Source organism: Hippocampus guttulatus, chromosome 11 (genome assembly GCF_054856545.1).
Source record: "Hippocampus guttulatus isolate MCC_2025c chromosome 11, RoL_Hgut_1.0, whole genome shotgun sequence".
Classification (NCBI taxonomy): Eukaryota; Metazoa; Chordata; class Actinopteri; order Syngnathiformes; family Syngnathidae; genus Hippocampus; species Hippocampus guttulatus.
The window spans coordinates 4,225,765-4,241,102 of NC_141271.1; the positions used below are offsets into that span (position 1 = coordinate 4,225,765).

The 15,338-nt window shown below is 42.2% G+C and overlaps 1 protein-coding gene across 1 annotated transcript in view; it reads left to right on the top strand.

Annotated features, from left to right (window-relative positions):
- Nucleotides 1-15,338, top strand: part of gdap2 (ganglioside induced differentiation associated protein 2) — a 46,692-nt gene that overhangs the window by 10,588 nt on the left and 20,766 nt on the right. Inside the window, exons 5-11 of the mRNA XM_086123705.1 lie at nucleotides 2,177-2,265; nucleotides 5,567-5,643; nucleotides 5,723-5,882; nucleotides 8,264-8,414; nucleotides 8,912-8,988; nucleotides 11,819-11,895; nucleotides 13,276-13,415. Of these exons, the coding sequence (XP_085979831.1) occupies nucleotides 2,177-2,265; nucleotides 5,567-5,643; nucleotides 5,723-5,882; nucleotides 8,264-8,414; nucleotides 8,912-8,988; nucleotides 11,819-11,895; nucleotides 13,276-13,415 (771 nt within the window). The remainder of the gene's footprint in view (nucleotides 1-2,176; nucleotides 2,266-5,566; nucleotides 5,644-5,722; nucleotides 5,883-8,263; nucleotides 8,415-8,911; nucleotides 8,989-11,818; nucleotides 11,896-13,275; nucleotides 13,416-15,338) is intronic.

The following is a 15,338-nucleotide window of genomic DNA, read 5'->3' on the forward strand; positions in this document are numbered from 1 at the left end:
TGACAGATGCCCATTTTGCTGGTGAATGACAGGAAATTGGAAAAATAAACTGACAGACTAAGCATCAACGAAAACAGGTTTTCAGGCGTCATCGGACATGTCACTACACAAGTCGGTAACAAAGGACATTCTCAGTCCAGCACTGATGACTGAGAGTTACTGGACTAAGAACTGTTTCGCTGATGACTGATAGAAACACGTGCCACGTGTCTTGTGTGTTTTGTTCGAGGAGGTGAATGTAGACCGGGGTTGCTTTTAACGAACTGCATTAACTATGGGCTCATCTCATTCCTCTGATTGCCCTTTCCTAGTTTCTCGCTCCTCTTTTTAGATGCTTGTACCTTCCACCAGAAATTCCATCGAGGAGAGAGGAGGTAGAAATGTTTTGCGGTAATCCGACAATAACTCCTCAATGTTGTCATTGGATGGAGACGTCTGCTAAAGATGACCTCATGTTGTTGACACAAACGCACCGTCTGTGTGTCCGAATTATTACTATCACCACAAATGTCTGTTCATGTTTCAAGAAGGATTAAATTAAAGTCATATTACTGTATCGACAGTGTTGCGCTTCACAGCTTTGCAGGTGCGCTTGTACTTGTATTACCTTTGGTCGGTTGCCATGACAACATAACCTACAATATTTGCGTCTATTTTATGTATATGCATTTATTTGCATATAAACCTTTATGGTCTGTTAAATCTTGGTGAAATTATTTATTTCAAGTATATTTAAACAATTAGTTCCAATTTGGGTCATAAATGCTGCAGAGAGAGACATATTGAGATCGCTGAGTAGACAAGACAAGACAACTACTGGGTTACAAGGCACACAAGGCATTTTGTTTATTTATTGAATGTTTGAGTCAAGGAGATGATTGCTAATATTGATTGTATAAATACGATGGAATATCTTTGTTTTAGTTTTTATGGTGTTCCATAATGGATGAGCAATAAAACGATTGTGGACGTCAGTATGAGGTGTGGTTCTTTACCGGGGTAGATACATGATGCTTTTTCTCTGAATGTGTGTGATGTAGTAAGTTGTACGTTCCTAAAGGAGATGGAGCCTAGGATCTGACGGTCCTAAAAATAGTGGTAACGAACTGTAGTTTAGCAATGCAACCATGGTTAAAATAATGATAACGGAGTGATTGACTGACATTACCGTTTTGGTTCGGCTTGAAATAATGAAGGACTAACACTGATAGACGGGTCGGCCAGCCGCAGGCTAATGGCGAACCAGTAAAATTGTCTGACGCGTCCACCTCTGTGACAGTTAATGTAAAAATGTTAACTTTGCATCGCAGTTAAACAATATTTTACATTCCCAAAAATTTGAGCCTTAAACAATTCAGATTTGGATCAAACAATAACCAGCATCACCGAACGGATTGTGTTACACATTGTCTCATTCCTTCAAATATTATGATAGTCATACATTAAAAGTAATGAAACACTCAACTTCTTAACTTCTAAATGAGCAGGGGTAGTAAACGTTTCTTAATGCACCTTTTAACATTAAGTATACATAGAAATAGACATTAAGTGCCAATAGAATGTAAAATGTCCCAGAATAAAACGTTTGAAAACACTGACATGTCAGCCAGACTGCCGGTGACTAATGCAAGCAGCGAACAAAGCAGTCTACATTTCATTCACAAGTAGACGAGTTAATACCACCTATCAAGCCAAACTAAATGGCAACAAAAGCAGGAAGTAGCAAACTACTAAAGCAAAATAACCTAATTTGAAACGGATTACCTCTCATCATGGCTGCTGCCGATCCTCACCAACTATCTTATCAATGAAGCGGTATATCAATAAAATATTTAATAGTACCTCAATCTTTTCTACTTTAAATGAATACACTACTTAGGACTCCAACATTTCAGGTAGGTATTCTTCTTTTTCAACTGTTTTGTCTAGGAGAAAAAGTGCAACAAAACACCAAACACGCTCAAATGAGGAAATGAGTTCAAATGAGGTGTGCTGCCGTCACGCTATTCCCTGTCCAAACTTTGTATGACATTAAAGGCATATTTTTCCTTGAACATTTTAGTCTAACTCCAAATGTTTCTTCAATGTCTTGGACTTCAGAGGTTCCACTGTATTACAAAGTAGAAAGCTTATGAAAAATGAGCATTGACATGTGATCGTCTCTCCTTAAAACAAGGGAACTGTCGATGTCATCCGTTGGCCTCAGTGTACTGAGCACCGCCAAACGAGGGTACCCGTTGGAGGACGCCACACACATCGCCTTCAGTAAGACACACAAAATAACTCAATTTGTATATTCATAAATGTCAGTAGTTGCACCATTTGGGAGTACAACAGTGACAGTGGTAACTACAAAGTGGGAAAAACAGCCTCTGGTTCTTAGCCCTTTAGCTTTAAAGAGCTGCAACTTTATGTTCAGTAGATATAAATAGTCTGCACACCCTTCTTCAAATGGCAGGTTTTTGTGCTGTGAAAAAAAAAATCTCCATCCATGATCCAAACCGCTTCTAATCATTTCAAATATTTTCTTCACCATTAATATGAACAATAAGCTCTACAACTTAATTTGGAAGGAAAATCTGAAATCTTTTAGAAAGGGAAAGTAAAGCAAAACAAGTGCAGTGATGCCATGGCAAAAGTCTGTCCAAGAATTTGAACGACTTCATTTCACTACCTGACAGATGTTTCGGAGTCGATGCTAAGTTGCCAGTTGAGTCGTTCAATTCGAACTAATCACTGATGCCATTTAGACATTTTCATTTGTCAACTTAACTTGGTCTTAAGCCTTCAAGACAATGCTTTCTCCAAGCACAAGCTCACTCAGCCCATCATAGACATATGCACCCCACCTTCCAGTTGCCCCACTCACCGACTCACTCATCAAATCACAGTGATACCTTCACTGCCTCACAGATACCCAGCACAATATAACTTATTCTGATTTATATAACACAACTTCAAGCCCATTGTTCTCATTTCAAAAATAAGAATCATGTTTTGCAATCGAGAGAATGATTTACAATGATGTATTGCAGTGACTCTGCTACAGATTGTGTTATGTGGATTCTTGCTCCCGTTCAATAGGTTCTGTCTGTGAGGCAGCTAAGTTGTCTGAGTACCATTTTTTGATTGGATGAGTGAGCCAGGTGTTGGGGTGACTGAAGGGGGAAGAAGTGCTAACGGTCTAAGGGACCAAGGCTTGTCCGAAACACTAACTGAAGGGTCTGCAACCCATGTCTCCAGAGCCACACGTAGCTCTTTCATCCTTCTGCTCTGGCCCTCTGTGACTTTGGAAAATAAGTAAATAATTGAAATTATTTTGTATTTTACCTTGTTTGTTTTTCTGATGCAATTTTAAATTTGAAAATGATGTTACTTTTGTCATGTTTAAATTTTGGGTCACAACCACCCATGTGCGGCACTTACAGTAGTTCATTTAGCCTTTCGACCCCCCTGTACTGTCGGTGAACATGGATAAATCTAAGAAAAGAAATGTTTCTGAAGAAAATAATGCTCGAATTAAAAAAAAAATTATAGAGCAACTAGCTCTTTAATTATTAATAAGGTAGCGGATCACCGACGTGACGACGAGATAACACCAGCACGTAGTAGCAGCCTGGCTAACTAATGTACCATTGTGGTGATCATGTCTGCAGGGGTGACTTTCTCACCAAAGGCTATGCGTGGACATTGAAAATTAAGTTGTCACTTCCTCATTTTTCATTGATTCTCTTGGGGTTTTACAGTATTGTCAATGCCACAATGTGTGCTATCAATGAGAGCACATGAAACAAAAGTTGTATCTACCTATGTTCATGCGCATCTGTTTCCGATCCCTGGAGCCGTTTTTTTTTTTCCAATGGCGTAGTCACAGGCAACAGTAATTGTTGAGTATAGAACAAAATACTAAATATAGAAATGATGTTAATCGACCATCACTCGCCTTTGTCTAAGCCAGTATTTCTTCACCTGTGTTCGATCGAACCCTAGGTGTTCGGCAAATCGCTCTCAGGGGTTCGACAGAGCCTCTGCCATGGAGGTTAAGACACACCTGACTCAAGATGTCAATTAGTTATGACACGTTCGCTTGGCCATCACTGGCTGCAGATGATCACATTGCATTGCTTGTCCAATCAGTCCTACGGGAAATTTAGTCCGCTCAGTAGTCACCATGTGACTGTTGAGATAGTACATTATACAATTTTTTAAAAACTATACTTAGACCATGTAATTTTATTTACTTTTTTCTGTTTTTAAACAAATGTTTTTTTAATGTCTAAAAAAAAAATCTAGTTTTTATTTTTCACTAATGAAGGGTTCGGTGAACGTAGATATGAACTGGTTGGGTTCGGTGCCTGTTATGTAACAAGGTTAAGCATCACTGGTCTAAGCATATGACATTCTTTAGTCTCTATCGTAGGGGCACCCAACCTTTTTTGACCGAAGATAGACTTTTCAAGCAACCAATCTCCCGCAATCAACCCGTCACCGCAATTGCACGCGTACACACTCGCACACACACACACACACATGCCATGATGAGCAACAGCCGTAACGGCCCCTAACATGAAAAAGGAAATCACTCCCTACTGTCGCAGAGACCTGACGTGGAGGCATGGGGCGGACTTTTGCTGTGTGTTAAGTGCATGAACATCATTATCGTAGCCAATGTGTAACGTTTTAAAATGCTTCTCCTGCCACTGCTGCCTGCTCATTCGTTGCCAGTGCCAGATGAAAAAAACTTTGAATGAGAATAATTTTTTAAATATTAAATAGGATGCTTATGGTGCAGTGTACACAAACACAAAAATATATATCGGTACTAATACCACGTACACACACGCAATTGTTTCCCCCCCACCATTTCCCCTTAAACCTCTCGCGATTGTCTTGGAACCACTCTGCGGGCTACCAGTCAACTGCGATTGACTGCTTGGGCACCCCTGCTCTATCGTTTCTCTGTTAAAGGAGAGCGTTTGGTGAATTCGGCAGCTGACATGAGGATTTTGGCTGCTCATCGGCTAACGTTCACGTGCCCCTTTTCAGATAGCGCTTGTGCTTTTGTTTGACGAAAAGTATTAGACATAGACAATAAATCGACTTCAAAGTCTAACAGTCATTACAGAGTGGCAAAGTTGACACATCAACCAATCAACTCAGCAGTTCCAAATAAAGCTAGGATTTTCCTGGCATTTGTTTGATGTCTAGGAGATGCCTCAAGGATTGTTGCCAACATTGCACAATTTGGAACAGTTCATAATTCCCTCCATCCCTGATTGAAGCCCCAATTCCACCCCAAAAGTATGATGGCCCTGCAACCTTGCTTTTCAGTCGGGTGCACATATTGCGTACTTGTGCAACCACATTCTCACTTATTTGTTCTTCCCTTCTTGAAAACGTTTTTATTTTAATTCTACAGGTTATATTTCACATTAATATATGCCCGAGAAAAGTACACGTACAGTATCTGGGTCACATGTATTTTTTTAAAATCACAATCATAATCACACACTGGCATTTGAGCAGGGTTGTACAGACTTCTTGTATCCATTGTATTTGTTCACAGGAACAGTCCGCAGGTTCTTGGAGAAGCATGGAAGCAGCATAGAGGCAGTGGTGTTCGCTGTGACAGACACGGAGGAGGTTTGTCCGACTTTGGTCCACCAATTGAACATGCACATGAGGGGTACTATATATTGTGCTTGTGTTTACGATTCTGTAGGCGGTGTACAGGAAATTGCTGCCTCTCTACTACCCTCGCTCCGAGGAGGAGGAGAGGTTGTGCCTGCCCCTCGTGCCAGCTGATATTGGTAACTCAGAAGGCGAGCCTGTCGTCCCTGAGAGGCAAATCCGCATCACTGAGAAACCAGGAAGCTTGGAAGGTAAAACATACTCTCACTGGACACTTCTTTTGGGTACATTTGCTCAATTGTATCAATGTTTCAAAAATAAATGAGAAATACATGACAGTAGACCTGAACGTATCCCTTCAGACATTTCACTACACAAGTGGTTGGAAAAACTTGATTATCAGATCCGCACAATTGGCATATAAGAGCTTCAACAGAGAACCCTACATTTATCAACCTGTGGCTTCCACACAGAAACCGGCATGGCGTGATATTGCTGCGACTCTAAACACAAAGTAACACAAAGGCCTGCAACTAACGATGATTTTAATAATCGAGTGGGTGTTTAGTGGCAGGTCTTGTCAGTAAGATTTGATTGTAGCCTCACTTCTCGCCGTGTGTGTGTGTGTGTGTGTGTGTGTTAGTTAGTTAGTTAGTTAGTTAGTTGGTTACCTACCCCAGTAGCTGAAAGTTGACATTGTATCATACCAATTGCTGAAGATAGAACAATTGATCACCAGGAGACCCTTTCCCTCCCCCCTCAATTATAAGGAGCATCGCCACATGCTGGCAAAACGTGATAGTTGTTCAGCAGCGTCTAGTCAACAGTCACTTGCGATGGATGTTGCACCGGCTCCAAACAGTCATTTGCACAGTATTCAGATTAAATTGCAGTACGTTTATTGGATTTATGAAAAAAATGAATGCAAAAACATGGATGCCCCTTCAAAGTAGCCTGTTAGATGCACAGTGCGTACATCACTGGCGACGATCAATATAATTTCTAGATCCACAACAAAAGGACATGAAATTTCTTTAGCCAATTTCTCCCCCATATTCACAATGAGGTCATTGAAGCCTTCCACCACTACCTCATCCTTCGCATTATTATTTTATAATCGTAAGGTAGAAACTCATACTGTACATTGTCGCAAAAAAATCATCGATAATTTTTAAATTGTTAGCATTTAGTAGATCTATGTTAAAATCGTCACAGAAAATAACCTTCTGTTAAGTGTTTGTAAACATTTCTTGCATGGTATTTTTAAGTTGCTCAATACTGGAACTGGGAGCTCTGTAGACCAGGGATGGCAATTTTCCACGGATACGCGGAAATCCGCCGTTTTATTCCTTAAATTGATCATTTTTGTGAATCGTCTAAATCCGTTGAGAAAATTTTAGGGGGGGTCAGGTACCTTATTGTCGAGTTTTCAAAACGAGCTCTCCCGATCAGTCTTTCCATCTTCCGATTGTAAACAGCCCTGCGATTGGACGTGTATGATGTCTTACTTGTTGTGATTGGTCGTCCAGTCCAGGCCATGCCCCTTTCCGCTTTTTTCATCACTAGCCATTGCCATCCCTGTGTAGACGCAATCATATTTTTCCTTTTCATCATTTTATTGTCAATGCAAATGCAGTCTCACACGTCCTTAACAGCACTATCATACTACTACAGTCGTTATCTTATATTTCACTCCTTTCTCAACAATGCTCTCCCCCTCCGCTTTTAATACCACTATTGACATAATTAAATTTGTATCACTCAATTTTTAAATCATTCCATTTTCCTGACAAAGTTATGTCTTAGAAAATTGCTTTTACACTAAATGAAGTGGAGAATTGACACAGATAATCTTTTATTTTGAAAATGTGTGTATAAACACCTGCTGTTGAAGTGTATGATTGAGATTGCTTGTTGTAAATCAATCCTACTCTCAAAACCGCCCCTCTGTATAGTAAGTCATTGTTGACATCATTCAAAAACGTTGCATATTCAAGTTGCCTTGCCTCGTAAATTATTGACGTTCATTACAATGTCATTCATATGCTGAGCTCTCTCACAATAAAAAGAAAAAAAGATCGATAACAATCCACCTTTAACTCAATGGAAAAACAACAGCAAAAATATATAAAAAATACACTACTAAAGTGATAATGTTGAATGGAATTTTAAAAGAATAGGAACAGGATGAATTCACCATGAGTTGAAATAAACACACGTGTTAAAAAAATAATGTGGACTGTCAAGACTGAGCTTTAAAAACATGCCATCATTGAAACTGGCTTGGAACCGAAACTGCCTTTTACTGGTAAAGTGGCAAATATAATGGTAGCATGTTTCAGGTAGAGGTTTCTTATTTTTTAGTATTGGATGAATAATGCAAAAATCAAACCGGTCCCAGCATGTGGGTTACCACGCGGACAAGGCAAATGCCTGAAAGTCACTCAGCAAAGTAGCCAGTTCAAGGACTTGGATGACAAACAGAATTTGGATGTGGTGCCAGCAAAACATCTGGACACACACACACACGTGACTAATCCTAAAAACGTTTTTCTTTAACTTTACACATAATTTTTTTAAGTGTGTATATTTATAAATCCGGTGTAATTTTTTTTCCTACTTTTTGGCACAGATGATTCAGAAGAGGACAATCTGGAGTCAGATCTGGGCCAGGTGGGCAATCATGCCTTTGCCCGGATGGAAGGTGACGTCGACAAGCAACGCAAGCTAATCTTGCAGGGTCACATGTCAGAGGCAGCCATGCAAAAACAGCACCAGAGGAAGTAAGCACACAAGCGACAATGAAACTCTAAAATGCTGCCAACACTCTCAAGCAACGTGCACCACGTTTGCACCTTCAAGCCAAGGAACGTAATAGTCAGGGACAATCAAGCAGATCATCCAAATCAAGTTAAATGCCTCATTTGTTTAATGGAAAGGTTTCCCTGCACATGTCCCCCCCCCCCCCTCCCCCCCGAGAAACACTTCTGTTGACATAAATATAAATACCTTGAGCACAGAGGTGTGAGCATCCTATAATCACTTTATTTCTTATTATTTTGATAAACTAAAATGCTTTTTGGACGACTTAGACTTAAACTCACCAAACTTTGCAAACATGTATTGAGGCAAAAATGCGTATAATTTAAGGGGCCCAGATGCACAAATTTGATGTGGTTATAAAAGATGGTTCTTGCTAAATTACTGAAGTTGATTTAATCATAGGGCATAGATGGAAAAGATGGATGATTCCCGAACTTTTTGTGTGTCTCTCCTCTAGCTACAACCGCTGGTTGTGTCGAGCCAGAGCAGAGGACCTCTCTGATATCGCCGCCCTAAAAGCATTATATCAGACAGGTATTATTTTTGTGTAGGTTGCATGTGTTTCTGCACGAATAAGTTAGAAGCTCAGCCACAGCTTGTCGACCTTTCACCCTGCTTGTGCACTTTAGTTGCAAAGTATCTCCAGTAGAGGGCAGTGTTGTTCTATCTTCTTTAGGAGTGGTTGATGGGATGCCAGGCCACACAAAAGCTGATTTCTTACTGTGGTGCAGCAAGGAAATCATTTCAGCAAAATAGAGACAGTTGACACAAAAATGGGAGATATCCTACTTCTTGAGATATCGCTCTTGGTGACCGGAAGATTACTATATTTTCACGACCATACAGCGTACCATATTAAAAGGCGTAGTGATAGCTTGCAGTTTAAACTGCTTCGTAAACATGTCTCTTTGTAGGTTCCATTTTCGGGATGTTGTTTTGCACAATGCACGCACTGTATACCATATACATCACTGGGGCGTGCCTGTAGCGTCCTCTTTCACGCCCACCCTTTCCACTCTAAAATTCGCATGCCATCTTCAGTTATTTCCGCCTTTCCTCTATATAAGAAGTGTGTCGGCACAACATCAGTCAGTCAAGAGGACCCCTCATTGGAGTGACACATTAGCATTCACAGATTTTGGTACTCGCATATACCAGGGGACCCGCCCCGTCCACTTTGGAGAAAATTAAAGACTTTTGAATGCGCCTTATGGTTGTGAAAATATGCTAGGTTTGTCTTTTCCCATTTTGGAAGGGGGCATTCTTTCTCTGTCCACCAATCAACACACTGCCGAATCTATTGTAGCTCTGCCCCTTCCGCAACCCTATGACAGCACCACAGCCTTATGGGTTGTTTTGGTAGCCTTCCCAACGTTTGTTTGAAAGGCATTCATCCATCCATCCATCCATCCATCATCTACCGCTTATCCGGGGCCGGGTCGCGGGGGCAACAGCTTTAGCAGGGAAGCCCAGACTTCCCTCTCCCTAGCTACTTCTTCCAGCTCTCCCCGGGGGATCCCGAGACGTTCCCAGGCCAGCTGGGTGACATAGTCTCTCCAGCGTGTCCTGGGTCTTCCTCGGGGTCTCCTCCCGGTGGGACATGCCCGGAACACCTCACCAGGGAGGCGCTCAGGAGGCATCCGAATCAGATGCCCAAGCCACCTCATCTGGCTCCTCTCGATGTGGAGGAGAAGCGGCTCGACTCTGAGCCCCTCCCGGATGACCGAGCATCTCACCTTATCTCTAAGGGAGAGCCCGGACACCCTGCGGAGAAAACTCATTTTGGCCGCTTGTAACCGAGATCTCGTTCTTTCGGTCACGAGTGTCCAGAACATGCGGCCGCAAATCCGATGATACAACTACAAAGTCGATCATCGAACTGCGGCCTAGGGTGTCCTGGTGCCAAGTGCACATATGGACACCCTTATGTTTGAACAAGGTGTTCGTTATGGATAATCCGTGACGAGCACAGAAGTCCAATAACAAAACACCACTCGAGTTCTGATCGGGGGGGCTGTTCCTCCCAATCACGCCCCTCCAGGTCTCACTGTCATTGCCCACGTGAGCATTGAAGTCCCCCAGCAGAACAAGGGAGTCCCCAGCAGGAGTACTCTCCAGCACACCCTCTAAGGACTCCAAAAAGGGTGGGTATCCTGAGCTGCTGTTTGGTGCATATGCACAAACAACAGTCAGGACCCGTCCACCCACCCGAAGGCGGAGGGAGGCAACCCTCTCGTCTACCGGTGTGAACCCCAGTGTACAGGCAATGAGTATGCCCACACCTGTTCTGCGCCTCTCACCGTGAGCAACTCCAGAGTGGAAGAGAGTCCAACCCCTCTCGAGAGAACTGGTACCAGAACCCAGGCTGTGTGTGGAGGCAAGTCCGACTATATCCAGTCGGAAATTCTCTGCCTCACACACCAGCTCGGGCTCCTTCCCTGCCAGAGAGGTGACATTCCACGTCCCAAGAGCTAGCTTCTGCAGCCGAGGATCAGACCGCCAGGGTCCCCGCCTTTGGCTGCCGCCCAGCTCACATTGCACCCGACCCCTTTGGCCCCTCTCATGGGTGGTGAGCCCATGGGAAGGGGGACCCACGTTGCCTCTTCGGGCTGTGCCCGGCCGGGCCCCATGAGTGTAGGCCCGGCCACCAGGCGCTTGCCAACGAGCCCCACCTCCAGAGGGGGGCCCCGGTGACCCGCGTCCGGGCAAGGGAAACTTAGATCCATTTATTGTAATCATCATCAGGGGTCTTTGAGCCGTGCTTTGTCTGGCCCCTCACCTTGAACCTGTTTGCCATGGGTGACCCTGCCAGGGGCATACAGCCCCAGACAACTTAGCTCCTAGGATCATTGGGACACACAAACCCCTCCACCACGGTAAGGTGACGACTCACGGAGGGTTTTTTTTGTATGCTTGAATGCCTTTCACAGTACTACTTGTGAAAGGCATTCAAGTAGTACTTAACATGTCTGACTCACAGTCGAGAGGTTCGGGTTTGAATCTAGTCTAAGGCACTGTTTGGTGTTCGCATATGCAAGCGTGGCTTTGACCCCTGATGATCGTCATTGCACATTAGGGTGCCATGGGAATCACCAGTCTAAAAAATGTTCATGTAAATTGTAAATTTCCCCAGTGTGGGACTAATAAAGGATATCTTATCTTATCTTAATTGATCTATTTAAATGACAAAGCATAGTGATGTCAGAAAGCACATACAGGTGTACAAGTTATATGAGCATCATTTTCAAAGTTGTAACCCTTATCACATTAGAAGAGGTCTTTATTAATATGTTGCCAGTGACTGGATGTATAATTGGCCTATGTACAGTATACATTATACGCACGACCTTGTGTTTCTTTCTAGGTGTGGACATGTGTGGTCGGACAGTGATGGTTGTTGTGGGAAGAAACATTCCGGTAACCCTCATCGACCTTGAGAAGGTGCCACTTTGTCGATACTTTGACATTCTCTCTAGTTAGAAGTGTCTCCAAGTACATCTTTTTAGTCTAACTTTATTATATCAAATCAAAATACAAATAATTGTTTAAGAGTAATAGAAAAAAAATTAATTGAATTTCCTTTATAATGCACTCTTGTTTGACAGTGATCAAGCGTATTCTGATACACAAATTGCTTTTTCATTGCTATCCATCCCTCCCCTCCCCCCAAAAATTGGTCACACTAAAGACTACATGAAACCTTAAACATTAAGATCAAACTTGTATAACCCGAAACCAGAGGCAATTGCTCTATGACTGCAAGGGAAGCTCAGCTTCCCCTAAAATGTCAAAAAGTAAGTGATCAAATACATGTGTGTACATGTCATTGACTAAATATGCGCTACAATGCGTTTAAACTTTTTTCCGAATCAGCTTCTTATTACTGGTTACGACGCGACTCTCTTCTCATTCATTCCAGCAGCGTCACTGCGCTTTAAACTGTGTGGATGCTGAGCGTCGAGAGAGTTCAGTGTAGGTTGTCCCAATGCATTGAAACGAGATGAGTCATTGGATAAATACTGGTTTTGTCCCGCCCATCGGACGCTCAGCGTCTCTGGGAGTCTATGGACAGTGGGCGTTTACGGACTGGCCCGGACACTGAGCTTTTCTGCATGATGATTGTATGATCTGTCTGAGGCTGGATCTCTTTTGGATTGACAGCGTAATGAGCCAATCACCGATCTTTTAGTGTAGGCATCTGGGGGCATTTTTCAATTCTCATTCTGTTCTGAGTTGAACTGGAGACTTCTTCTACTCATCTGAACGACACTCTCTTTGTTGAAAACGACGAGCGACAAATTAATCTTTCATTTCTGGTGGGTTTTATTGTAGTTGCTGTAGTTGTAGGACACTAGTTAAGTCCCTGGAAAAGACGCCTTGTTAGTATGACAGGGTCACAGATAATTTTCTTGAAAATGAACGGAGAGTAGAATCCACGTATAAATTAACGGACATATTTTATGATGTCGGCCGAAATTGAGCTTCCCCTCCTTGACTGACCAGCATCCGCCACTGCCCAAAACCTTGAGATAATTTCAGCAAGAATTGATTAATTGAACTACAAAATGTAAAATATTATTGCAACTTGGTGTATTGCATTTATGTAGAATTCAACTCATTAGATGCCGACAACAAAGTACGAGCCTTAAACTAAGGCTCAAAAACCTGTAAAAATGAAGCATTTTGTGGTCCAAGGCACAAATGCAAAGCCTGAGCAATTGTGTGTTCATCAGAATGGTCTTCAATAAATGGGAATTCAACTATTTAATAACATATGCTGTGGAGTTTATTCAAATCATGTTTGTTTGTGCACACATACAGGCCCTGCTTTATTTCATCCATGTGATGGACCACATTGCTGTCAAGGAATATGTCATGGTTTACTTCCACACCTTGACGGGAGAACACAACCACTTGGACACAGAATTCCTCAAAAACCTCCATGACATTGTCGACATCAAGTAAGTGTTTCGTGTGTCATGCTAATATCATAAGCGATAATTTACAAACTACTCAGGCTAATGTTGTTTTCATTGACGATGATTTTATTTCGTTGATGTCCTTTTTTTCATGGTGACAAAAAACAGCGACAGCTACAATATTGATGACAAAATCTTGACAAGACAATGTTTTCGTTGATGAGACGAGACTGGATGAAAATATTGGTTGGTACTCTATCAGAAGTTCAAAATGAATGTGTACGTCTTGCTGTTTGTTTAAAAGGAGGCATAAATGATAAGGAACACTGAGTCCAGTAAGATAGCCTTGACTCACATGCCCATTCCCGTGCTTCGCTGTGTAAAGTTAGTAGGATGAGGGTTGCCAATCGCCGATGTCGAAGCAGTGGTGTAAGTATTCCTAGCTTCTAGTATGGCTGACTAAGGTGTGAATCAGTAAATTCCGGTTAAAACCTGTCAATAAAAACACAGCAACTGTAAGGCCAAAGCTGCCATGAAAACAGACACGAACAACATGCACACATTTTACATTAGCATGGTCATGTTTCTGTCTCGTGCTTTCTCTCGTGCTTTCTCTCATGCTTTCTCTCTCTATCCTGTCCGTCCCCACACCCGCCAACATAATGATGCGTTCAAGAACAATCTATTTTCTAATCCGCTTATCCTTACTAGGGTCGTGGTGCTTAAGCCAATCCCAGCTTTCTTAGGGCAGTTGGCAGGGTACACCCTGAACTGGTTGCCAGCCAATCGCAGGGCACACATAGACAAACAATTCGAGCTCACAATCACAGCGAGGGACAATTTGAGTGTTCCATAAACCTGCTATGCATGTTTTTGGAATGTACTTTCAAACTTCGTGCCTCTGGTGAATGCTTTTCGGGGACCAAACAAGTGAAATTTTGAAGGGGCAAGGTCTGGGCTGTAAGGGGGATGAAGGAGTAGTTCCCGGCCCAGCTCGTTGATGGTCTGCACCGTTTGGGCTGCTGTGTGAGGCCTTGCGTTGTTATGATGCAACATGACTCCTTCTGACTGTTGGGACTAGGGACTATGGAAGCTTGTGCACAGATGAGAAAAGTGTTTGACAGTGCTGGGAGACTACGTTAGGGGTGGGGGGGGGGGGGGGGGGGATTATACCAAAAAATTCACCTTATATATTGAATGACCTTCGTTTCTATATATAGGTATATATATATATATATATATATACAGTATGTATGTATGTGTGTGTGTGTGTGTGTTTATGTATTTCAATGTATGTATTTTCGTGTTGACATTTTTCTGTATAGACCTATTATGTTCAGCTCTGCTGAATTTCCTACTAAATAAAAAATAACACATTAAATCACTATTGAGATTTTCAGGGGATTGAATTGAAGTGCTGACAGCTTTGTTACATACAGAACTATCAAGTGCCACTTTTCAGCCAAATGGTCCCTTCAAATATTAATTATTAATGATTGTAAAATATATGCCTAAAAATAGACAACATTTCAGGGGGAGTTTTTGGTGTCGAAACAAGTCTAAGACCTCTAAGAATATTTTGTTGACTGAAACTGGTCTTAGTATCACAAACAGAGATGACTAAAATGTGACAAATTTTATTTCCCCCAAAGGCAAAGACTAATACAAAACAGGCTGCCAAAAACAATACTGCCTCAGGTGTTTGCATTTGGGATCCAAGGACATCCACTGGATGCCAAATATTAGGATGAGATAAATGTACTAAGCAGATTTTAAAAAGTATTTAGTTGGGTGGCCACTGAACCTAATGGGGACTTAGCTGGAGCAGCTTCCAGTCTTGGGGGAAGACTATAAAAGCTTCTGAAATGTTTGTCTGGGTCCTTTCTGTGACCTTCATTTGGCTCTCACACCCCCTGCTTGAAGTTCAGTTTTTACACTTTTCTAAAGCCCAGTGCCACAGACAAT